The 26,450-nt window shown below is 32.5% G+C and overlaps 1 protein-coding gene, 1 long non-coding RNA gene and 1 pseudogene across 3 annotated transcripts; all 3 read left to right on the top strand.

Annotated features, from left to right (window-relative positions):
* Nucleotides 1-7,425: 7,425 nt before the first annotated feature.
* On the top strand, nucleotides 7,426-19,328 carry LOC134229034 (uncharacterized). The gene is made up of 7 exons (XR_009984119.1): nucleotides 7,426-7,957; nucleotides 15,184-15,307; nucleotides 15,934-16,201; nucleotides 16,561-16,637; nucleotides 16,887-16,931; nucleotides 17,367-17,493; nucleotides 19,225-19,328. It is a non-coding gene; the product is annotated as an uncharacterized LOC134229034 (long non-coding RNA).
* On the top strand, nucleotides 7,988-11,628 carry LOC134229033 (uncharacterized; annotated as a pseudogene).
* A 2,245-nt stretch (nucleotides 19,329-21,573) lies between the features above and the next one.
* LOC134229032 (uncharacterized) lies at nucleotides 21,574-25,872 on the top strand. Of its 2 annotated transcripts, none has more exons than XM_062710739.1 (6): nucleotides 21,574-22,009; nucleotides 24,422-24,638; nucleotides 24,905-25,021; nucleotides 25,177-25,285; nucleotides 25,401-25,522; nucleotides 25,639-25,872. In XM_062710739.1, exons 1-6 carry the CDS (start codon nucleotides 21,944-21,946, stop codon nucleotides 25,701-25,703), a joined length of 696 nt encoding a protein of 231 aa, XP_062566723.1. In that variant the 5' UTR covers nucleotides 21,574-21,943; the 3' UTR covers nucleotides 25,704-25,872. The 2 variants fall into 2 exon arrangements, with proteins under 2 accessions (XP_062566723.1, XP_062566724.1); XM_062710740.1 differs by having other exon boundaries at nucleotides 21,579-22,009; nucleotides 25,413-25,522; nucleotides 25,639-25,871.
* Nucleotides 25,873-26,450: the final 578 nt, after the last annotated feature.

Genomic DNA, 26,450 nt, shown 5'->3' with positions numbered 1-26,450 from the left:
TATAAGGCTTCATAAAGCAAATTTTGTAAATGTGAGCATAGAAATGAAAGATTATACATCATTTCATATATTTCTTCCATAAATATCAAAAGAAAATTGAAAATAAGTTTCCAAGGGACATTTCAAGTTGGCTTTATTTTCAACACAGCTGAGTACTTGTAGTAGCCCACAATGAATTGCGACTCATTCATCAGTAGATAAAGTAAACATATAGCTAATTTACATGCAAATTTATTCTGACGTCAGAAAATCTAGTGGTCTCGACCTGTTAAAGGTCAACAACATTTCCCACTATGACATGTTAGATGCATTGAGGAATTTTTAAAAGTCAGACCGACCACACCTGCATTCCATATTTTCTTAGTTCACAGTGACACGGCACCTCTCACCAGGTTTCAGTTCAATGCAGTGTCACAAAAAGCTCTCACAATTTCGCGAACACAGGGATACTAGGGCACACATAGTTTCAGGATAGGTCGGGCTACCGATATGGCATTACAGGAGGTTCCTTATGATGCCATTCAGAAAGCAGGCAGGTAGAGATCACCTGTTTTTCTAAAGTATATTGGGATTAAAAATCAGTAATTCCATTATTATTTTTTTTCATTTTCAAAGAGTAATACGTTTAAGATTTCTAGATTACACTAACACAATCCAAGAATTGTAGGTTCCCCAACACAGATATGGATACTTGGATCCTCGATACTTTATTGGGCAGGACAGTTTGCCTGATCAACTCACCTTGGAAAAGATCTGGATTTACCGGTTGACATCCTATGGCATGCAAAAAGAGGGATGCAATGGCACCAATAAGATCCAGAGGTCATGAGACTCCTTAAACAGCATGCACCGCCAAATCTCCTGATTATCCATTTAGGGTCAATGACCTTGATACAGAAGATTTAACCAGTAAAATATTTGTGGAAGAAATAACATGTAGCTTACTTTGATACAATGCACTTTTTCCAAAAACAAAGTAAGTATAGTCGTCAATACTCCCTCACTCATGTTGGCATGGTGCACCATTAAAAAGTGGCCACAAGATTGACAAGAAACGCAGAAAAATAAACAAACAGGTCAACAAGTTCATTACTGAATTGGGGGAGGGGGGTTATTTCGCACGATAATATATCAGTCAACAACATAGATCTGTTTCGTTATGACGGGACACACCTCTCTGATGAGGGCAATCAGGTGATGTTAAATAACCTTAGGTCGGGGGTGCTTAAAATAATTAACGAATAAAACATGGGCGGTTTCGGGCTGCGTTGGGTATATAAAACATCGTATCAATGTATGTGGCTTGTCTAGGACAGGGGCGTAGCAACGGGGGGGGGGGGGGTGGGTGGGGGGGGGGGCTGGCCCCCCACTTTTTTTCCCAGCCTTACCTTTACTATAGCAAATGTTAATTGAAAACCTGGTTAGCCCCCCTGTTTTAGTAATGTACCGAAAATGAAGTTTTAGAATTGATACTGAAAGTAGTTGACATTGAAAAAAGGTAGCCTCTACCCCCCCCCCCTCTTGGTGCCCACTCAACCTCTACACACAGGAGGGGAGGCCTAGTCCTGGAGTACATGGTATAGTACTAACAACCAGGTGCAATCACTGGGATATTTTAAAAACTCTTCTAATCCCAAATGGGTGGTATTTTCATAGTTTGGGATTTTCGGTACTGAAGCTTAACGCAAGGCCACCAGTTTGCCCAAGATACTTGCTAGGATGGTATACTGGATATCCTCTCGGAACCTGGGTTAACACATTTACTTCCATTACATCCTGTTTGTCAATTGCAAATTGATATGGTGTGTTGTTTTGTCTAATTGTTTCAATAAATTTGGAAAAAGAAACGTGTTTGTGACTGTTGTCATGAGAACAGTTAAGAGAATATAGGAAGTAGAAACTTATATGAAATGCAAGAGTATGTTGTGTTAAATGGGTTAATTTTGAATGTTCAATTAAAAATCTATTCTTCAGCAAATAAAAGGATGACAAACTCACTGCAACCACACCTTCAATTGTAAAAGGTTTCCAAAACTACGTGCATATGGAGTTCAGGGAAAAAATGATAATAGATAAAAAAATAAATAAATTTAATTCAATTTAGTTGTAAGGACTTATTGAGTATATAATATATATATTAATATATATTAATATATATATTAATTTTTTAAAAATCGTCAAAATTTCAATATATCAAAATACCGTTGATTATAAAAAAAGACAATAATTCTTAATGCATAAAAATCTGTGTCGAATATTTAAGCAGAAGCAAAAACCTTGGGCCTGATTGAATTGAAAGATTTGTGACAATTTTGACAGTAAGCGTAGTTTACAACTTACCCCCATCTGATCGTATACGTACTTCGTTACTCTGTCTTTATCGGAGAACTAGTAAATCATCGAATAAAAGTTTATAAATAGCATGTAGATGGCCCATAATTTATATTACATTTTTACCCTTTGCATAAAAAAAGTTCAAATTTATTTTTGTAAAATACATTTTCTAAAGTTAAATTTACACAAGAAAATGAAATAATTTTTAAACTTCATAAATATTTTTTGTCTAAATATTCTTTGTTTAAATAAAAAAAAACTGCCCTAATAATATATACTGAAAGGGAAAAGAAATGCACAAGAACATGATGTGGGAAAATTTTCTGACTATCTGACCGAAAATTATGAAAATTGGTCAGATGTTTATTTTGTTTATCATGCACCAAAATCACTTGTCAAAACTACTCAACCATGAAATGTATGGCATCACGTAGGGGAAATGAAAAAAGTCAAAAACACGTGCATGTTAATGATAATAGTTTTGTAATAAAATTTTGTAGTACCATACTATGCATTAGACTTATAGACATCGATTTTGCATATTTGCAGTCAGTATAAATTTCTTGCAATCGTGGTATGGCTGACGGAATCTTCTGTTGGTTTAGTAATTGAATTCAATATTGCATAAGTGAATAAAATGGCAAAAAACATGCTGATGTACAGATTGTTTTCAACTTTTCAACCAAATAAAAGTGGTTTTAGGTTGTCTGAGAGTAAATTTAAAATGTTTCCAACCAACCATGACGGTGACGTTGACGCTTACCAACGTGACAACAAGATAGGGCTTTTCATCACGCCACCTCGGTTATTGTCAAGGCATTATCACCGAAACTGATATTTATACAGCAAACAAACATACTTACTTTTTTCACCCTAAACTGACAGAAACTCTCTGCTCTTATTTGAGCCGCGAGCTTGGCCAGTTTACGTCACTCTCAAACGCGCACGTACGCGTCGTTTGCGTAATATTTTTTTAGCATGTTTACACTGGAAAAATGTAGCTAATATTTGTCGATACTTTTTTACAAACATTAACAAGTACCACTTGCTGGGTTCTGTATATTCTATCCTAAATCGAAAATTCGCGGGATTCGATTGAGCGGGGGGATTTGTTGACTTTGGAATAATACAGCCAATTTCACCCATTAGGACTACCGTCGGAAGGGTTGACTAATAATGCTATGAAAAAAATAAAATCTTGGTAACTTTTTGATTAAAGATGAATTAAAATGTATAATAGAAATGCTGGAAAACATATTTGAAATAATTGTTTTAATTTAACTCAAAAGTTTAATATGCGTTTCTTAATCCTTTCAGTATAAAAGGTCATTAGACGGTAATTATTTTCTTTCAAAAAGGAACTGTGCATAAATACATGTATATAATTATGCAATAGTGTTGATTTGGTTATTCTAATTTATTGCGAAATCAATTAAGATTTCTTGGGGGGGGGGGGGGATTCACAAATGCATCTTTAAAACCTGTTGATTTTAAAATGCATATTTCATATTCAATTGAGTCCAGGTTATGAAAACCATGGAAAAGTGTATGTAAGGATTAATATATTTATGTACCCCAATCATTCAATTTTGTTATGAATATTCAGGTCAAATTAAAGCAATTATGCAATGCAAATAAATTGATCATTCATATCTTTGTTAGGTAACTAAATGCATGTCATGTCTAATTTATCTTTAGAAATAACGAAAGATTAATTGGAAATTTTTGATAGATGTTGCTAAACAAACCATTTTAACAATAATTTTCGCAAAAATATATCTGTGTATTTGGTTCTTTGTTTTTGATTTATTATATACCGTAATAATACAAATATGATTTATTTCCAAAAAATTACACTTATTTCAAACATATTTTTTTGTGTTGAAATATCTTTTAATAACATTTTTTTTAAATGTAGAACTGTACATTGTACGCGTAGGAAGTATTCTGACAAAATATTTCCTTTCATAAAAATGATTATTCAGACACATCGGATAAACCCACTGGTTACAGTAGCCTAGTGGTAGAGCGTTCGCTTCGTGATCGGGAGGCCCGGGTTAAATTCTCGATCGCGGCGCCGCGTCATACCTAAGACGTAAACATAGGTAGTGACTGTTCCTTCGCCAAGCGCTCGGCACTGGAAGTGAAAGTCACGGGTCTTTCGGATATGACCTTAAAAACGTAGGTCCCGTGTCACGGTAGACGTTGGCACGATAAAGAACCCTCACTGCTCAATAGCCCTGAGTGCCGAGTATAGGTCTAAATTTGAAGCCCTTCACCGGCATCGGTGACGTCTCCATATGAGTGAAAAATTCTCAAGAGGGACGTTAAGCAATATAGATAGGGGATATTCAATATTTTGTAGTTGAATATGGAATTTATTTCACGAGTGGGACAGGATTTTTGATATTTTCACGAGTGCGAAGCACTGTTTATTATATTTTATTTAAAAAATTCTTTGATTTTTCCTTTGCCTCTGTCTTTTTGTAATACAGTCATAGGCTCATGACGTCATAGTTGAGCGGTTGAGACGTCATATCTAAGGGCGCTTTCCATTAAACAGGCAACGCCGGTTTTGCCGATGTTGCCGCCGACGCCGGATAATGGAACGCGCGTTGCCGGCAAGCAATTGCGGTCACGCATTTTACCATTGCCGATTCAGAAACAATATGGCGTCGTGTCATCGAGAGGAGGTCTACAGATACTACGAAACGGCGATTTCTTCCTTAGACTCTGAAAAACTACAACGTCAGTGCATAAAAATTAATAATTGAGTATACCCACCCACAAATTACAAGATAAGTATCCGTTTATAGTTAATTTTATATGATTTAATTAATTGAACTTGTAAAGTGCCACTACTCCGAATTTTCTCCACACATATAGAATAAACAGTTATTTATGTATAATGTGAAAACACTGTAAAAATGGATTTAGCAACATTTTTGTGGTATTTTTGACAGTTTTACTCGCTGTAAGAATGGTTTATTTTTTTTTCCATCTATCTTATATAAGGTCAAGGAATTTTTTTTTACAGCAATCTTCGTAATGGGAAGGGAAATCGAGAGTTTTCCCGCACTTCTGATATTCGTCACACTGTGACAGGATATCATTTTGATATCCTTTCACACTGTGACAGGATATCATTTTTATTCAATGAATAAATTACAATAATTTAATTTTGATAATATTCTAGTCTCTCATTGGTTGATTTCCAAAAAGGAACACTAGAATAAAACGTAATAACCTGGTTTGGTATGGGGACACACCCCCTTGACAACCAGCTGATTCATTTGTATCTATGCAATCCCACATTTCCAGTCCATGGAATTACATGGAAAATTCTAAATTTAATAAATGTACTTTTAACTTCAAACAGTAGCTCGCTCTTACCTCGTGTAAACAAACATCATGGCTGCTAGATCTGTTATTACGTCCCCTTAAGTTATTACGTCCCCTTGTTTCAAATCACTTCCCTTACTAGGGATGTATTATTGCGCGGCAAATTTGAACTCTTAAAAAGCAGCACAATTTTACATCCACAGTTGTTTAATTATTTAAAAATTAAATTATAAGGAATGACTCTAATTCTTGGCCAAATTATTCGATTATAACCTGGTTTGGGTCAGTTTACGCTTTTTTATAATCCGCTTCTCGGATTATAAAGCGTAAACTGACACAAACCAGGTTATCATCGAATAATTTGGCCAAGAATTAGAGTCATTCCTATAGTATTTCACGGGTAAAAATGTAATAAAATCGGATAAACCCTTTAACTAAGTATGAAGTTATTTACAAACATATCTTAAGATATTAATCACGTTTGTATTTGGGTGGAGTTATTACTTTGAACCAACAGTTATAATTAAATATTTGCATTTGCCATGTTTTCTACTTTACCAACTATGACATTTCAATCCAAATGATACTGCAGGGAAGCTAGGGCAGCGAGAAAGTAAAATATTGAGTATTTTCAATGCTTTTAACCATGTAAATATGTAAATATAAAAATGTTTAATTTAACAAAAAAAGCTTTGTGTGAGTCATTGGTGTGTACAATATGCAATTTGCTACAAAGGCATTAATTTGTTTCTTTTAAATAGTAGTTAGAATTAATTTGTTTTATATAAATTGAAAGTGTTAAGTTGTTGGAGATGAATTGTTAAATTTTTGAATTAAAAAAAATAGCTTTTAATTTCGATTGTAATAAGAAGTATTTTTTGAAACACTAGAGAGGTTAAGCATTTGAACGTGTACGTCTACTTGTACGTGTGAACTAGAAGTGATTTTACACTTACCCGTAACCAGTGTCGTGTTCTGTTTAACAAATTGAACGTGTACCGGTACGTGTAAAACGTCATTTCAGCAAGGCACTTTACAATCCTCTCGTATCAAATAAATCTATGACTTGAAATAAAAAAGATACATTGGATGTTCGTAATAAATTCTCAACTTTATATCAAATACTAACTGCAAAATATTTATTCCGTAGTTTGAGTTTAAGAAGCTACAAGTTTTCACCTACGTGTACTTGCGAGTTACACGTTGTGTACAACTTGTAGAATTACGCGGTATGCAAAACTGATGACGTAAATCGCATTAAATTAGGGGATTCCCCTAGCTACACGTACACGTAGACGTACACGGAAAATATAACAACAATACAAGAAAAAGTAATGTGCGCTTACAATAGAAAATAAGACTACTTGACTTCAAAAAAAAAATTATTAGTCGAACACATTTTCCACAAGTCTAAGTTTGTACAATATTGTTTAAATCAAAGCCTAACGAATTTATAGGAGGGACGCATTTTCCATTATTCAAATTTTTACAATTGAGAACCACCATATTCTTTCTGTGATATCAAGGTACTCTACAGAGCAACTTTTTTTCCCTTTATATTTTACAAATCGAATGGAAAATAACAATTCTGTTCCATCCTTTATTCTTAAGGATAATTTAAGCATTAAGGTATACGTTATTCTTTTCAAATATTTTTTCATGTTTAAAAACAGCTTTTAAATGATCTCATTTATCATGTAATATTATACAATACATAAGAACCAAACTGTCTGCCTGGGGCCGTTAGATTTGCCCGAGAACTCTGTCAATAAATGTTTTGTTATACCTTCCATTTTATCTATTTATTTTTTGATTAACGTGTAATTTGTACTGTATTCCGTGATGTATCATCAGGTTTATCACTGTTTAACACCAGCGGACGAAAATGAGATTAAGCTCCGCCCATTTTGTGACGTAAGCGTTCCAACATCTCTCCGAGCGGTCCAACATTTCACTCAGCGGTCCAACATCGATTTATTTATGCCCACCCAGCCATAACATTAAAAATGTTCGACTCCTTTCGTATAGAATTGTAGAGGAACAAATTTTTAAAGGTATAACAACTGTTTATATCTTCGACAAAGTCAGTTCATTGACATGTTTAGTTATCCCAAAACCAGTTTTTTATAATACTTTCAGTTTATTTAGAAGGCCAGTATGCAGTGAGGAGGTATAGGACTAACGCTATTTGGGATTACAAAAAAATCTACCAAAAATTTTTGCACGATTAATTTTTAATATTTGGCTGCTTTGATTCTTGTTATTCTCATTTTGACATCAGGTAAGTGTAAACATTTTAATTTAATATATAGAGAATCAGAATGCTGTTTTTTTTCGAAGTTATACACAACTTTTTCCCGGAATTACGTGATAGTTACAGAGCGTAGCTATCACATGTCACGTGATGCATCCGCCATTACAACCGTGAAACCCGTGAGCCGTGAAAGATGTATAAAGATAGAGGGGGGAATCGTGCGCCGTGTTTAACTGTTTTAACAACAGAAAGAAAATTTATTTGTGGAAACATTCTCTCTGCAAAGACCACGTCGGCATTCTCCACAAAGATTGTCCCTGCATTGTGCCTTACAGCCTCCACAAGATGCCGAAAGCGGAGCCAGAGAAACTTCAATGGCAACGGGCACTACACCGCAATGATTTGCCGAAGAATGTGTTCGTGTGTTCAACACATTTTATTGATGGTCGACCAACTGCAAGAAATCCCATACCCAGTCTGAATTTAGGTTTGTTTATGACTTGAAAACTCTTCATACACGATGTTTAAAAATAGATTTGACATTCAGGTAAAGTGAAAGTAAGCTTGCAACAACGCATTCACAAACAAGGCGCTACTAGGCATAAAAATGATATTATTTAATATCATGTATAGTGACATATTTCTGCTTCCAACATGGAAAAGTTATGTATACATGCAAGATAATTATGTTGACATGCAAGTTACAAATCTTTCATAGGAATCTGATTTAAATCATAGGTGCTCCCCATGTAATTCTGTAAATGACATGTAAATGTAAACATGTCTACATAATTAACTTGCATGTTGACATAGATAAGTCGCATGTTGACATAATTATCTAGCATGTTGACATACAAAAAAATGTCGCATGTCTACATAATTATGTTGTATATTGCATCTAAATTGTCAGATACAGGCGTTATTACGTAAAATTACCCATATATAAATTATATTTCTAATAAGATTGGTAAATTGCATGTCAACATAATTAATTTGCATGTTGACATACATATGTTGCATGTTAACATAATTTATCTTGCATGTAGGGGGCAGAAATATGCCACCATAATTATACCTTACTAGTAATACGTTTTGAAATAATTTGTAAATGTAAGCACAAATCATAATCTATAGTATTTAGTTTACATGCATTATTTTTTCTCTGGTTTTGTATGCACATACTTTATGTAATGGTAAGAAGGTCGTTCGATACAACCATGCCCCTTTATCTATCTGTGCTGTGATTTACAAGTTAAATGCTGCTAGATTTTGTCTATTCAATGTGCACCAAAAAATAACTAAAAGTATAAACCATTTATTTAAAAGTTTTTTGCCGGGAGGAGGGGATGAATGTTTATTTTATAAGTATCAATAATTTATAGAATTTTTTTTACAGGTTATGAAGCTCCCATAAAAGTTGGTCGTCGACTTTTGAAAAGGAAGTCTGTCACAGAACAAAATACAGATGGGTATGTTTGAATCCAAAAAATGAAACAGCAGAGATAAATATATATTTTGTTGTGCTGCCATTAAAATAATTTCAGAAAATTGATTGATTGATTGTATGTTGTTAAACGTCCCATGAGAGAATTTTTCACTCATATGGAGACGCCACCACTTGCCGGTGGAGGGCCACAAATTTTGTCCTATGCTCGGCACTCAGGGCCTTTGAGCAGTGAGGGATCTTTTTCGTGCCAGCACCTACTGCGACACGGGGCCTCGGTTTATACAGTCTTATCCGAAGGACTGGTCTCCACATCCCGCAGTGGGATTCGAACCCGTGACGTAAGGATTGACTCCTTACTTCGGGACTCTAGAGCAGACGCTCTAACCACTGCACCACACGGGCGACTATTTCAGAAAATTAGATATTATTTTGAGAGATATCTGACAGCACAGATTAGTTCCCCTCCCCACTTCCAAATTTAAATTAGTTTGTATGAAAGGTTACTGCGACACAATATAACTGAGTATCACAGGACAGTTAAATATACAATTGAAAGCAGAAAATTGTTTTGTATAATGACATAATGAATGTTTAACTTCATGTGAATAAAACCAATTTATTGTATATTCTTTTTTTTTAAGTGTTTCATTGTAAAGGGAAAATACCACTTCCGCTATCTTTTTCTGAATAGATTATATGATATGCCTACTGTTGAAACACAGGATCAATACAATTAATATATTCCTGTATCGTTACAATTTGTTTATCTATTAATAAAACTTGAAATTTATGATTTTGCCTTTATGTTTGTCAATTCTTATATTATACTGTTAATATTTTTTGCAGGACAGAAGTTATAAAGCAACAAAAACTGGCAGCTACTGCTACAGACGAAGTTGAAACCCTCACCATTCAGACTGAACCAAACATGACATCTTCTTCCATGCAGACGAGCATCACAGAGAGCAGAACTGCGGGCACACAGTGGACAGATCCCACATTGTGTGAACATGAATACGCAAGACCATTCCTTGCAGGATCTAGGAGTTCAGGTACACAAACAACAGTCATCAAGATGGAGGAAAAAGGTGTAAACTGCAGCACTCTACACGTACGTCTCAGTGCTGCTGACATAACAACTAACTCCTTAGCCTTGCTCTACACAGGACTACCTTTGAAGACTTTTAGAACTCTTTTGCGTGTTATGGAAAGTTTGGACAATCCACTGACATTTACTATGCCTGTGTCAGATCAAGTCTTACTAGTTCTTATTAAATTAAGGCTTAATCACTGTTGCAGATATTGCCAACAGATTTGGTATATCGGAGTCTCATGCGTGCAACATTTTTAATCAAAGACTCTCTTTTATGGCTTCAAAACTAAAAAACTTAATAATTTGGCTTCCACGTGAAACAATTAGGGCAACCATGCCGAAGTCATTTCGTGAGAACTTTCCCAAAACTACAGTCATCATTGATTGTGCAGAAACTTTTATTCAACGAGCAAAAAACTTGAAGACCAGAGGAGAAACATATAGTCACTACAAGTCCAACAACACAGGGAAGTATTTAGTTGGTATTGCACAACATGGTCAGATTATGTTTATTTCTAAGGGCTTTGGAGGAAGGTCTAGTGATAAAGCAATAGTGGAAGAATCTGGGATTTTAAATTACCTTCTTCCTGGGGATGAAATCATGGCTGATCGGGGTTTTACCATTGATGACCTACTCTTTCCTCTAAAAGTGAAACTTAACATTCCAGCTTTTACAAAAGGTAAACACCAACTTTCAGAAGAGGATGTTACAGAGACCAGAAGAATTGCCACGGTACGGATTCACGTGGAACGGGCTATTAGACGATTAAAGGTGTTCCGCATATTGAGTCAGATTGTTCCAGTTACCTCGGTGAAGAAACTTAGTAAATACTTGATTGTTTGTGCTGCATTGGTTAACTTAAGATCTGATCTTATCAAAGATGATGATGAGTAAATTGTGTAATCAGTTTATACCTGTCAATTTGGTTATCTTTGCATCAGCAGGTTACAACAGGGTATTATTTTATAATAACATAATGTGTTCATGTTATTAAGATATTTGTGTTAAAAAAGATACTGTGCTTGGCATAACATTATGGAGGTTTACATGAGAGTAAGTCCAAAAAGTTTTATGTCTGACAAGAAATCTAAATTCAATTAGTTTTCAATCAATAGTTTGCCATGATTTGAATATGTTAATTCAATTTTGATCACAGTCCATTTTTTTTACATGGAAAAGTAACAAATTTCTTTTGTTCATTTAAAAAAAAATACATTTGGAACTCCATTAATGTAAAGTTATGTACATTCACGTCACTTATTAAGTCTTTGCATTTTGGTCAACAAATACTGTTTAAGCTTCTTGTCAAGAAGCTTAATAGTTAGTAATTGGGTGGAGGTCAAGAAGTTCTTGACCTCCACCCATCTACTAACTATTTGAATTTACTCTTTTTTCAGACATTGAATTTTTTATGTGGCACCTAACTTTAAAAAAAATGTTTACATATTATATTTAGTAATAAATGATTACCCCAGAATGAAAAGATATTTGACTTTTATTTCAGAAACAAGTTTTATTTGCATCAGTTTGAAAATTCTTCATATTTTCTACTAATCTTCAATCTTCCAGATTCAAAGTCATCAACTACTCTGGGTAAAAGTTTGTTGAAGTAAAATAAACGTAATCTTGAAATTGATGATTGACAGAACTGTTGGTTATATTGAACATTGACAATCTTGTATTCATTAGCTGTCCATATAACAAGTTTGCACAATTCTTTATGTATAACATGCAAAGTCAATTGTATCTGAAGATAATATCCTCGTGAACTGCTCTGCTTTAGGGACAAAGAATCATTTTGCAATGATTTTACAACATCATATTTACCAGCTGTAAATAAACTGTCAAGGGTGTGGTCATTTTTTAGTATTGGGCATTTTACTTCTAAAAGACATTGTGTGCCATCGTCATCAGTTATTATTCCATCGGGGGAAACACTGAGCCAGGGCTCTTCATCTGAAACTATAGTCCCTGCATCTTCTATTTGTATTCCAGTGGAACGCAGTTGTTGTTTTGCTAGATTTTCACCAATCTGTCCATGTTTTGTGAATTTTTTTTATTGTCTTTAAAGGATGGATATAAATGCTCTCTAATGAAGTTATCACTATTTGTAGTGTCACTGATTGGAACCTTGTGAGCAGTGCTGCCTGTTATTCTAATTTTTCTACTGTTATGCCACAGTTCTGATTGACTTTGTGAAACAGTTTTATAAGATAAGGACTTGATTTGAGAATCAGTAAGTTTGATGTACTTATTATAAAACTGGCAACACTTTTTACACGTTAGTTCTGCAGAGTGTTCAGTATGAGGCTCAGATGAAGGTTTGAATTGAAGAGTATCAACTTTAGCTTGCACAGATGTATTTAAAAGAGAATTTTCTACTGAGAACAATTCCTGAAGTTCACTATTTTGTACAAAATATTTAAAGGATTGATGGGATACAAACATGGGGAATACTGATTTTGTGTTTTGTGGTTTTTCATCATTATTGTTAACTTCACTACTGTTGTATTTAGGTTTTTTAAAATCCATCTCCTCAAGAATACCAGGTTCTAGGTTTCTCGTCGAGCCCTTGTTCCATTGCATTTGTTCATCGGTACAGGATTTGCCTGTTAGCCCTGACCTCACAGCATATTCAATTTTCAATAACACAGCGCCGACATGACTGCACGTTTTACTGTTCCCTGCCATACACGAACAACCAGCACTAAAAATCGTGCCAACCTTGTCACATATAATCCATGCATTATGAAACTCTGAATTGACTTTTTGTGAGGGGCGTACTTCAGATGATTTTAAAACAACTGTTGTATTGTTAATAACAAAATGTAGAATTTTCCCCACGGAACCACTTTTAAAATAATTGAAACTGTCCAAAGATTTGTAGTTTTTCATCCCTTGGCCATCACACGCCTTACTCAATATTAAATAATTGTAAATATCGCCATACTCGACTTGGGGCCACTCCCGCATATCGTCCTTCCATTCTTGTGGTTTGACATCTTTTGGCGAGGAAATAATTCGATCCTTGCAGTTTTTACATTGATATTGATTCATATTTAAGGTAAACGAAAGAATTTACAAGATTTTCATATATTAAATGTTGTTTGTGCGCTAATATTTACGGTTGAACAGTACGTAGTTTCATCCGTGTGTTGTTGCTACGGAGTTTGTTTATGACAATAATGCAACGTCACGGATGCAATGGCGGCTGCTTTCCCTATCGGGATGAAATTTTACTAAGGGAAATAACTGAAAAAAAGTTGTGTATAATAATTACTTATTTCCTGTAAATTGGTATTAAAATAAATTGAAATAAAGTTTTAAAAATTAAAAATAGAGAGCACTTAATATTATACACCACTGAAAATATACAATACATTTTCATAAAATAAAAAAGTATTTTTTGGGGTCAATACGCGGGTAGGTTAAGGCTACAACCAAATATTCTACTTGCCTATATGATATGACGTCATAGTAAGCTATATGACGTTAAGTTTAGAGATAATAATTCCTTAAAATCGATATCTAAGATTGATTCGAGGTCGTAAAAATTAATTAAAACATTCAGAAGTATAATATAAACGGAATTTTGTCGTTTCTGAGTCTCTGTAGTTATCACAGGGATTAAATACCAAACCCGTGACATCATAACTGTTGATCATGCAGTGGCAGAGTGAAAGTGAAACGTAACGAAAATTGATGTTAACAAACACTAGTAATCGGAGATTAAAAGCATTTAGAAGGAATATCACGTGTGATTCATGTGGAAATAAAGCTTATGAATAAGATATGGTAATATAATCCTTCAATTTCTTCGTAAAATTAAAGCAGGGAGGGTGTTTTTTGCCGATCAGCCTTTCCGCTGTCGTTTGTAACGAAAAAAGATGCAAACGTTCAACACTACACTGCATACCTTGACACATAATTTTTGTTTCCATCTAAAGATCTTATTCTATTGTTTTTGGAAAGTGCTGCTAGAATCGTATGGTTTACGGGAATTGATGCATTTTTTTTTTCGATGTTATGATCAAAATGGAAACATTTTTGGAAGGTTTCGTCCGAAAATGTTTAATAATTATTTCTGTGATAGGACAGTAGGATTGTAGCAGCACTTTTCATGGTACAGAGTTGTTTTACATAACTATTTTTACAAATTAAAATTTAATATCCCCGGGGTAGTGTTAAACTTTTCACTTTTTTCATTAAGGCATATTTTTTAATTATAGACATCACGTGGTGACGTCATGGTGAAGTGCTTATTGTAGTATAAGTTCCATTGAAGTCTATAGAAAGCATATTTATAGCAAACGTTTTATCCTTTGCTTTTCCGATTTAATAGTTTTACATAATTATAAAAAAGTGTTAAATTGCCGAATTCTGATCTATGTGCTGCCTTAACATACCCGTGTAGAAGGGTGGTTTTGTCATACTAATTTTATCCGAAAAAAAAAGACCGAAAAAAACATACATACTGTATAGGTTAAGAAGAATATTTCCGCGCACTTAAAGTGACTAATACTTAATTTTTTGTAATTGCATGGAACAAAACAGTATATACAAGTTAAACGGAAAGCTAAAATTGAATTATTTATTCTCTGTGACAGTTATTTTTGGCCTGTGATAAACGTATCAGAGGTATTGTTATAATTAATAATATGTCTGATAAATTATTAACATTCATAAAAAACAATTATTTAATAATATTTCAGTAACCGACAGCACATGCGTATAGACAACACAAGCACCGACGACGCAAGCTCCAACTGCAACGACATTTATACCAGTACCTTAATTGAAACCTGGGGACAATGACATATGCATATGGTAGAATGTGTGTGTTTCTCTTTTTCATTCTTTTATGTTTTCAATTAACTTTTTTACGTACTTTTAAAAATACTTTAAATATATCTTTTAACATTGTTTAATGATCAACACTGAAATCTCTTGAGTGATTTTAAAAAATCGTTCATATCAAACAAAATTTATAAAGAAAATGTGTCATTCACTTATAGTTTACATGAATAATCTTATAGAAAATTCAAATTAATATGAAATATTAATCTGAATTTAATGTGTCATTAAAACCAATTATTATTATTTCAGAAAACCCCATTAAGGATGTCAAAGCTGATTAAGTGAAAGAAATGATATGTAAACAATAAAAAAAAAATATAAAAATGAATGAATGATCGTTTTCTTTTAAATGGTCGATAAAACAATCATTTTAGTAAACTTATGGTAGAAATATATACCTGATGCATTATGATAAAATGTACATGTAAAACGATCAGCAATATTTATTCGATTTCTTTTCTGAATTGCGAAGTTTTTATTCCTTGAACATACAATATGAACCAAACCTATCTCCCCAATGTTAAATACATGGATGCTAAATGAGCAAGATTATATATTTACGAAATTTTTTTCTTTTTAAGTAACTATCTCTTCCACATTTTCAGTGCTTTACAGTTTCTCCTCGTTACAATTATATGCCTCCCTTGACAACTGAAGAAATAATTAATTATCTTGTATGCTCAACCCTTCAACAGACAATATAAGAGTGCATTACAGTAATCGTATGCAAGTAGATCGATAGATAGTGGAGCACATAGTGTCGTATATCGTAGAGGAGCTGTTTTCAATTAGCATCAGTTTGGCTACTGCAGTACACATCTGTAGTGTCCGTTCATTGTTACTGAGGTGAGAGGATATTTTATCTACACTCAGGTCTGGATGATTGCTTTATATACAAGTTTTATAAGAAAGATGAGTCGAATATATGATATTCTCTTTAAAATAGGAACATTAAGGTTAAGGTTGAAAATATGCTGAAATGATAAACAAGGTTTAAAAACAGTCAAAATTTGAAAAAAAATGATATATACCTGTATGCAGTGAGGTGGTAAAGGACTAGCAGTGTATATTCTAGCGCTAAAATGCGAAACTCATATATTTACTTTGTTACATGAAAAATGACTTATTTGGAAGTGAAGTGAAGAATTTAACTGTATGCTATAACTGTATGTATAGAGTACATATAATTATATTGCAACCATAAATCCTCTTGGGAAAACATCTTTGTCTAGGCCTGGCAACATCGTATCTACTTATACGAAATGAAGACTGTAACCATCTGAATTTTTATCATTTCTGGACTTCTTAGGTAGGTCAAAAATTAACATGAAATTTACCAACTTTTTCCATTTCTCCTTATCCCCCACCCCTCTCAAAAAATAGAAAGAAAAATTAGAAAGAACAAGTTTAGTTTTTATTATAATTTATGTTATAGTAGATGTCCATCCCATTTCTAAGGTATTAAATATGTAAGTTGTTTAACGCTAGAATAAAAGCACTATACTTTTGTTAAATTCAAGACTTATCTTTGAAGAATATCATGTCTTTAAATTAACAGGGAATCCAGCGCAGAATGCGAGAGAGAAGAGGAATGTGAATTCGAGTGAGTACTTTTTGGTTATTGTACCTTATCATGAACCATGTTACCCTACTAGACCTACCTATACGAACTACTTTTTAGCTAAATTCTGCGGAATTATGAAAATTTATGGGGGTCAATTCTTGTGGATAGCTAAACTGTCACATATTCATGGCGAAGAAACATCGTTTATTCATTCAAACATTGTACTTATAAAGGGAAATATGGGTTTAAAATCCCATTATAATATCGTATATTAATTCGCGTGAGAAAGGTACTCACGAATTCCATGAATATTGAGTCACCACAAAATCTAATGATTCCACAGTATATCAATATCTACTCTTTTCTTCAGATTTTTAAGCATTAAAAGTATCTAATTACATCTAATGAAAATAAGAACTTCATTATTTCATAATATTTCAGAATTTCATTATCCTCTTAATCATTTCCTTGTAGGAAACTGCAAAGAAACATTTTAATATTTGCTGGTGCAATCCTAGGATTTGCAATTTTTGTAGGTCTCTCTACATATGCCGTCTACAGGCTTCGTAAATAAGTACACATCTGAGTGTGCAACTAGAAGGTAAGGTACTCTGAAATGACTGAGTTTTTTTTTAGATCTTAATTTTAACCCCCGTTTGAAAGAGAAAGGATATTTAATGGTCGGGATGCCCGTCTATACCTCTGACCGTCTGTTATCCCTTGGGGTACCGATCTTTTATCTGCAACTACTCTTATACCACTGAATTGACTTTTGTTACCTTCAAAGAATCTTAGTCACATAGTGCCTTTGTGTACCTCCTATTTATGTTTTGATTGTTCACGTATTTTGAGTTTCCCATTGCAAAGCATTGACACTACCATTCTTTTTATAATATTGAAGGCTACCCAAGTAGCTCCTCCTATACCACTGAATAAGATTTAATGATGCTTAGGGACAGATGATACAAACATTTTTTTTCTTTGGAAGAGACTTAATATCATGTCACACGTTTAGAAAAGTGGATAATTTTTAGAATTTTTTCTTCTAAGAACTGGAAAATGAAATAGACCTGGAAAACATTAGTTATATTTCAATATAATTACAAATATGGACAAAACACACTCAGAAAGGTTTACAGATGAAAACAATTTTCAGAATATGTTACCTTGGTGCTAAAAGTGTAATTTAAACTTAAGAAGAATATATCAAGCCGGGTGAATTTTATTGAGAAAAGCAAAATGGTAAAAATTAGCCTATGGTTTATTGCTGATTTTTTGTCAATTTGTATTTCGTCATGAAATTAACCTGGCTTGGTATAATTTTTTAAAAGTTTATATTACACTTTAAGCACCAAAGTAACATATTCTGAAATTTGTAATCAACTGTAAACCTTTACTGAGTGTTTTTTGTCTATATTTGGTTTTTTTAATTGAAATATTAGTAATATTCTCCAAATTTATTTAATTTTCCAGTTCTTAGTAGAAAAAATGCAAAGAATTATCCACTTTTCTAAGCTTTTAATATGATATTAAATCTATTCCAAAGAAAAAAATTGTTTGTATCATCTGTCCTTAAGCCTTCGGAAATTCTCAATGACTTACTGCCATTATTCACTTCCTACAGTTTTGATCATGCAGACACTTATTTTGGGTCTCCCATATCAAGGCATGACCGTTGCAATTATAATCATATGACGGGGGGGGGGGCGTTGCTTTCGTGGTATGTGGCGACCAAAAAATAATCGTTCTCAACACAGTTTGACATATTATTATGCATTTAACAAATACGAGTACTGTAGGTCACTTAATTTTCGCGACACCTAATTTTCGTGAGATAGTCATTGACTCTTGATTAGCGAGACAAAATATACGAATTGTGGTTATCGCTCCATATAATCTAAAGGAATGCTATTTTATGCGAGAATTAAATTTTCGCGAGCACACTGTCTCGCGTAATTACGCGAAAATAAAGTTCTCGCGAATAAAAAGTGATTTACAGTATACACACAACCTCAAAGAAAACATATCTTCTCCACAAACCACGAACGTTTAATCCCTAGATTCGAAAATGAGTCATTTTATAACACTGGTGGAATGTACAATTTTTAAAACAAAGTCAGATTTCATTGGAGATGACAATTCAAGCAGACATACCCAGATCACATCCTCTATAACAGGATTCAAAAAATGAATTCAAGGAGCTCGATAGGCATTACATTAAATTTAAATCAAAGAAAATTATAATTTACATACACTTTTAAGGTTCTTTCTCATTCTCTTGAAAACATTTCATAATGTTCAAAAAATTGTTCATTTGTTTTCTTTGTTTCAGTTGCTTAGACTGAGGTTACTCTTCTGTGAAAGAGCAGTCAAAGAATTACAACTACAATGTACCAATTTAATATTTATGTAAAGAAATAAACTGTCTCAACACCATTTTCCTTTTTCATTTGAAATGTTTGCAACAATATTGTTCCAATTTATCTTTATTTAATGAAAATATTGACTAAACTTTTTTTTACTAATAATCTGTGAAAGTAAACATTAAGTTTTACGGTGACTCATAAACATCCTTGGAAATAATACAGTATATAGTGTATACAGGGTTATTTTCGCCATGTGTTATTTTCACCCTTTCACACTTCTTAGAAAATTTTAAGCTACGTTTTAAATTCGCTCACTTAAATTCTTTATTAAGAAATCATACTGTGTTTTCAATTCCCCCGTTTCAAATTCACCCGCAAAAACAAAACGGAGACGACTACATTGTATTTCCCTTTATACCGTAGACGATGTCATCGATAAGTGATTATCAAGTTATTTGCAATTGATTACTAATATTAACTTGATATATGTATTTGTCTGGAAAAAAAATCGCAGATAGAAATGACTGAAGGAAAAAAATAATTTTTGATAAGGTTTGACAAGGAAATAGAAATGTATGATTCCTCAATCCTAAATCCTCTGACTAAATTGAATAATAAAATTAAACTAAAGATAAATTGTTATAATTATTAAATAAGTAATTATTCTATTTTATCTCATGTGTTGAATTGTACAATCAAACATAACTGTATATGTAAATAAAAAAAACTGGTTCTTTGCTGTGGAATAAGACATAAAGATCATTTTTGAAAAATAGGTCAAAGGTCAAGGTCTAGTGGACTGTAATATTTGCATTTTTCGTAATATCTAATGACAGTGACCAGTGTATATTCTTAATGGTACAAAATTTCCTCTCAATTTTTTCCCCCATAAATATATTGATTATCGGTATTATTATTAAAATTATAAAGTCATTAAACATCAAATTGAAGAGTCATGATGTCGGTTACCCTGATAAACATCGCTTTTCGTAGTTTTTAGAGAACAAATTCATTCACTTTTAAGACAAATATACATTGTGAGACAAAGCAATGCAGACCTCTTTAAACATGGGATCAGGTGCCACGAGAAGTAAGCATGCTTAAAAACGCTTATGATAATTTACTGGTGACAAATGCAATCTCCATTTTCGTATTTAAAGGATTGATTTTTCAAGGTATTTTCAAAAGAAAATTTTGATTGTATCAATTCTTCAATTTACTGGAAAATAATGGGACTCAAAGAGAAAAAAAAATAATGTTGATTTATCAAGGTAAATATTATGCCAAGTTGAAGTCTGTAAAGCTGTCGGTAAGTTTTAACAAGAATATATACATATTGTGGTAAAAGGATGCTGAACATTGTGTGCTGAGAATATGTGTTTTATGTACAAGAGATAGAACAATAACAATGGAAAATTTAAAATTAGAAAAAGTTTTTTTTTAAATATAATTGACTTATAGAAGCTTCTTCACTTAAATAGACAAATATTTACAATAAACCTGATGTGAAACAATTCACCAACACCTCCCCAACGATGAAAAAGTATTCGATACTGAAGATGCACGACTCCTGTAGTGTAAAAAGCTTTTTTGTTATGTAAGAGTTGGTTTTCTTTTATCTCTCCGTCTTTTTTAAAAGCTGTTTACATTTAAATGTACCCAATGCACTCGAGATACAAAAACCATTACACCACCCGATAAGACCAAACGCGTATGGAAAATTTATTTGTGTCGAGAATATAAGAGTTCTTATAGATTAAATACTTAGTAGTTTTTTCTTTAAACATTGAAATTTTCTCTTTGTTCAATTGAAGTCAAACAATATAATAGATGAACAATTTCATCATTCAGAATACTAGTAATTAAACATTGCAATATTGCCGAGGTACCCTCTATATCCTGGTTTAATAATAATTGTTGACCACCAACTTTCACCTCCCTCTTTTTTTCATTGCCACCTACATGGATATATGTAATTAATATTTCTTCTCCCCCCTTTTTTACAGTACATAGCTGGTAGATCTTTCCTATTTTTTTTTTCAATGAACTAATTCTATTTATCTCTTGAATTAAATTTTTTCACAGCATTTTTAGATCTTAGCAGTGCAATGGGTGTACTATTTAGTTTTTAGATATCCAAAAGCAGGAGTATGCTGTGTAGAAATTCTCAAGGAACGTATACATGTAATTAGGATCTTCCAAATTTCAAATGTAACACGTACCTTTGTGTCGTTTATAAATGATATATTTATAGCTCGAGTCATTCTTAATTTAGTTTTTTGACAGCAAAATATCAGGGCGACGAAAAACAATCTGTTTAAAATTTTCATTCTTCTCATGCATGATTTTAAGAATAGAATATAATTCTTTGATAATGATCCAGAAGCTTTCTTGAATACATGTAGACACGATAAAACTTTGATTTAGGAATATCTTCTGAGGATTTTTCTACATGATGTTAATAAAATGTGTTTTATACTATACAATAATCCTTGGTTCACAATGTATACTATTTACGGGTACACGTACATGTGCATACATTGTGATTTATATTTAGTAAAGGGCATTTCCAATTGCATGTGCATAGCAAGAGGATTGATTTTATGTGTAATATTTTCCCGTATATTTTCAAAAGAAAATACTTTTTAACTCTATTTATTCTTTTAACAAGCATAAAATACATTGATGAACATCCAGAGGGCTTTCTGCTTGATCTTTTTAGATCTTGTTCTACAGACTGTCAAGCTGGCGGTAAGTATCAACAATAATAATTATTTGCTCTGAATTACAGACTGCTAACAATGATTTATTTTCCTTTAAAAATAATTTAGCTTTTGATTCACCAAAGTAATTTAAAAGTTCTATGAAAACGGATATCTGATACTTATACCATCGTAAGAGCATGATGAAGTGAAGTGTTTATTGACATGACACATGTTATACATTGTATTTCTTGTATTGCATGTACAATGTGCATGTTATATACTTCTATTTCATTTTGGAATTTTCATGTTTGTTGAGATAAACCGTGGTATTACTTTTTTAAAAGAATAGCTATTTTTTCATTGCTTTGAAAAAGTATTATAACGTTATCTGGAATGATGTTAATCATAAAGTGTTTGAGTAGACAAAGAATATCGACATGCCTCTTTAAACTTCATTCTGAATGTACACACATCAACTAAAGCTATCCTATTTTTTTGATTTTTATTATTTAATTATTATGGGGGGCATTTCATGCATTTAAAGATTAATACTGTATCGTGGTAACTTTATACTTAATTTATCCAAGATAGCAACGTGCGTATTTAAATGCTTCTATATCTGGAAGAGGGTATTCCCGAGTATAACTTTAATTTAAAACTCGTCTTTAGCAGCAAGGATTAATTGTACAGGTTGGATGAGTCAATGCATACAGTGTAATTTGCTAGACGTAATGGTTGATTTTGGTTATTCTTTTGATTATGATTCACATGTGTAATACGTATAACTTAAAAGTATCATTTATCTCTGAGATTTTTTCTTTAAAAGTCTTCTAAACAGAGGATACCGTTCCCTCAAATGAGAATAAATAAACGGAGGACCCTTGTCCTAGTAGGTGTTGACACTAAAAAGATCCATCACTCCTCAAAATCCGTGCTTAGCATAGGACAAAATTTGCAGCTCCCCACTCCGAAGTTGTGGCGTCTCCGGGAGATATGAATGAAATACTCTCCCGAGAGACGTTTAACAACAATTAAATAAACATTACAAAAATAATTTTCAAAATCATAAATTCTATTGTATATTTAAATGGGATATGAAATTTAGAAATTTGAAAAAAAAAATTTAAATCCGTATATCCATTTTTTTTAAAATCTAGTTTTAAGGTTCCCATTTCATTTCAATACATGTATATTCATGTACGAGGGTTGTCCGTAAAGTTCGTGGACAACATTGATAATTACTGACAAACATTGATAAAATTTATGAAACTATCATTTTCGTTAAATTCATGTTTCATTTTATTGACAAGCAAGTTTTCAACAAAAACAAAGCACAAATAGTTATATTTTTATTAGATAAAAAAAAGATATACACTCATACCTTGAGCACTAAAATGAAAATTCTTGCCGTTACCCGACGTCAAAAGCATAACGAGCACATGTAACTTTTCCCAATATTGTCACGGTTTAACTCAATGGATTTCTTATGTCGCTTTAACCACTCATAAATATGTGCACAAAATGTTCAGGTTTCACACGTAAAATAATATTTAACAATGCCTGTCTCATATCCTGTAATTATCCAACCTCTGTCCGCGTAAAAACGATTTTATTTAGGGAAATACGGTTAAGTCACGTTATAAAAGTCACTGCAATCTCGGAATGATGGTTTTCCTTCACGCATGTAATCCAATAAACTGTTTCTTCCGTCCGAAAATATTATATGCCACTTAAGTATTAATATACGGCTTCTTTTACTGTTTTCCCGATTGTTTACAAAATGAATTGGTCTTTGTAGGTGTTTATCCGATGTCTACGCAGAATTTTTTTTGCTGCTCACTGCTACACCTATTCCGAAAACGTTCCCTTTTTGGAACATTTCCGATTTGTCTTAATAAGTTCTAACTTTGACTGCTCAGCCATTTTACGACTTTGAACGTTCAAATTTGCATGTTTGACGTGATAGCTTCTGTCAGTCTAATAATGTAAAAGTCATCCAGATTTCCGAAGAATTTGATAAAATACAAATGAAATTTATAAAGTGAAACATCATTTTTAATTAAAGTTTTGCGGTGCTCCGGGTCTCCATTCCAAGTCTAATTATGAAGCCATAATTGAAGATAAACATTTGAAATTGAATAAGATATTACATTTTTCAAATCACATTTAGTAAAAGATTAGAAATATGCTAATATTAAATATCAATGACGCAACTTTTTTTTAATTCTTAGCTTGTCCACGAACTTTACGGACAACCCTCTTCTACAAAGTACAGTTGCAATGTTATTGACCTATGCACATATTCTTTACAGGAATTTAAAAATATACTCCATCTAAGCTATTGGTTCACATTTTCCTTTTTAACATTTATAGTATTACACATTTCTTTAATTGATTTTAATACAAACACTTTGATTTAAAATGATAAATAAAACAAATTATATTTGTTACATTTTAGACGATGGCGTTCCAGAATTGTCCCGCTTCGAAGTTGACAATTTCCTACACCAAATGTCCAAGCACGCATGAGGAGTGGATGTTTGCAGTCAGACGAAAAAATTGCTCAAGCATTTCTCAAAACTGTACTAGTCCAGAAAATTTCAGATATCATTGTGTTTCAAACGCCTTTATGAATGAAACTATTGAAGTGTGTGCTCCTGGATTATTTCTTTTAGGTAGCTATTTTTTAATAGAAAAGAAAAGCATGAATGAATGAGTTTTTCATTTTTTGCATATAATTAGGTTAACGTTTAACATGTATATCATCAACAAGCACACGGTAGAGAATGCTTACTCCTCACCTGATCCCACTGATGTTTTGGAGGTCCCTATATGCTCTTCGCCAAATATGTATTGTTTTATTAAACTTTGAGCTCCAATGTTGTTAGCATCATATCTTAACGTTTTTTTTTAAGTAATATTTTCATTGTTTTTTCTCCAGGATTTTGTCCAGAATATAACTTCCGCGGAGAACGAATACAAGATAACTATAACGCTGACTGTAAACAATTTGCAAAACCTTGCCCAAACAGATACGAATCTTGGAAGTCCTACAAATGTAATTCATTTAAAACATGTATGCAATAATGTAATGCTTTGTTAAATCGAATGTTATAATCAATAAACATTCATTTCTGCTAATTATAAAAAAAATTATGCTTCTTATGCAATTTCTTTGTAATAAATTACAAAGTATATTTTATTCATTTCAAGTTTCAGAATGTCTTAATTTGAAGAACGCTTTTCACAGCAAAATATCTGCATTATCGAACAAAACTTCAGTTTTTGGTTCTGTCAGGAAAAAAATTAATAGTCACGAATCGTGAGTGTTACTGATTTTATTCGTAATAATCATATATTTTCTTCTATTGATTGATATTTTATTTCACGATGTTATGAATTCATATATTTATACATTTTTTTTATATGATACATAGATTTTGTTGCAGTGATGACAACTCTACAGTCTTGATAACATGCCTGGTTGGTTTACTCACAGTACTTATAGTTTCAGCTTTTATATTCGTTTGTATCTATAGAAGAAAACGAAGAAAGCCAGGTACTCTTTTTAGCGTCTGGATTTTTTAAAAATACATTTTTTCAGTATACGTTCATGTTTTTTTTTTCAATGTTTTTAGTTCTTTTAAATGACTAAATAATGTCTTTATTTTATAGAAATAAATTTCCACGAGGAAGAGGGGGTACTTTGTCAAGTCGGACCTAAAGAGAATGCTTCTTAATTACAGACTTTAGCTGAGATTGGAAATTGTTAAACTTTCATTGAAAAGGCATCTTATCTAATTTCATAATATCAGTATTGATGACAAAAAAATTAAAGAACCTATTTTATGGACAATTAATATTTTAAAAGACGTGAACCACATTTTTGATAAAGAACATTTATGTCTTATTATTCCATATTTGCGATAAAGTAAAATTTTGCAATTGAAATATTGTTTATTTTTTTCAAATGTATACAAATAAATTTTTATATGTTGTGAAAAAATAAAAGATTTTCTCATACCTTTATAGTTATAGAATTGAATTGAACTTACTATGATCCATAGAGGGTATGCCCTTGCAAGTTAGATCGATTTAATAAGACTCACATTACCCTCCGATGTGCTTGCATACAAATATACGGCAGTGTCAATTAAATACGTATTGTACAGAAATATGTTTATGAAATAGTGAAGATGACATTAAATTCAAGTTAACAGACTATAGAATATCTGTGAATTATATTTTATTTCTAAATTATATATAATACATTTTTTGCTGAGAAAATATTACTTGAAATGTCTATCACTTCATGCAAGCTACGTCACGTTTTCAGAAATTACGTCACATTGACTTTTAGTGTATTGCAATCCGTGACTTGTTTATAACTTGTTATGTGGTATTTAACTAACGACGAAACAGCGAGCTGTAGTAAGTTTTTATGTAGTTTGATGATTTCTTACTGGTTAAATTAGCAAATCAACGCA

The sequence above is a fragment of the Saccostrea cucullata genome, unplaced genomic scaffold (assembly GCF_032062105.1).
Source record: "Saccostrea cucullata isolate Sc308-1 unplaced genomic scaffold, CSIRO_AGI_Scuc_v1 ctg5465, whole genome shotgun sequence".
Taxonomy (NCBI): domain Eukaryota; kingdom Metazoa; phylum Mollusca; class Bivalvia; order Ostreida; family Ostreidae; genus Saccostrea; species Saccostrea cuccullata.
The sequence above is the reverse complement of the archived record's forward strand: the minus strand, read 5'-3'. Positions and strand labels throughout refer to the sequence as shown.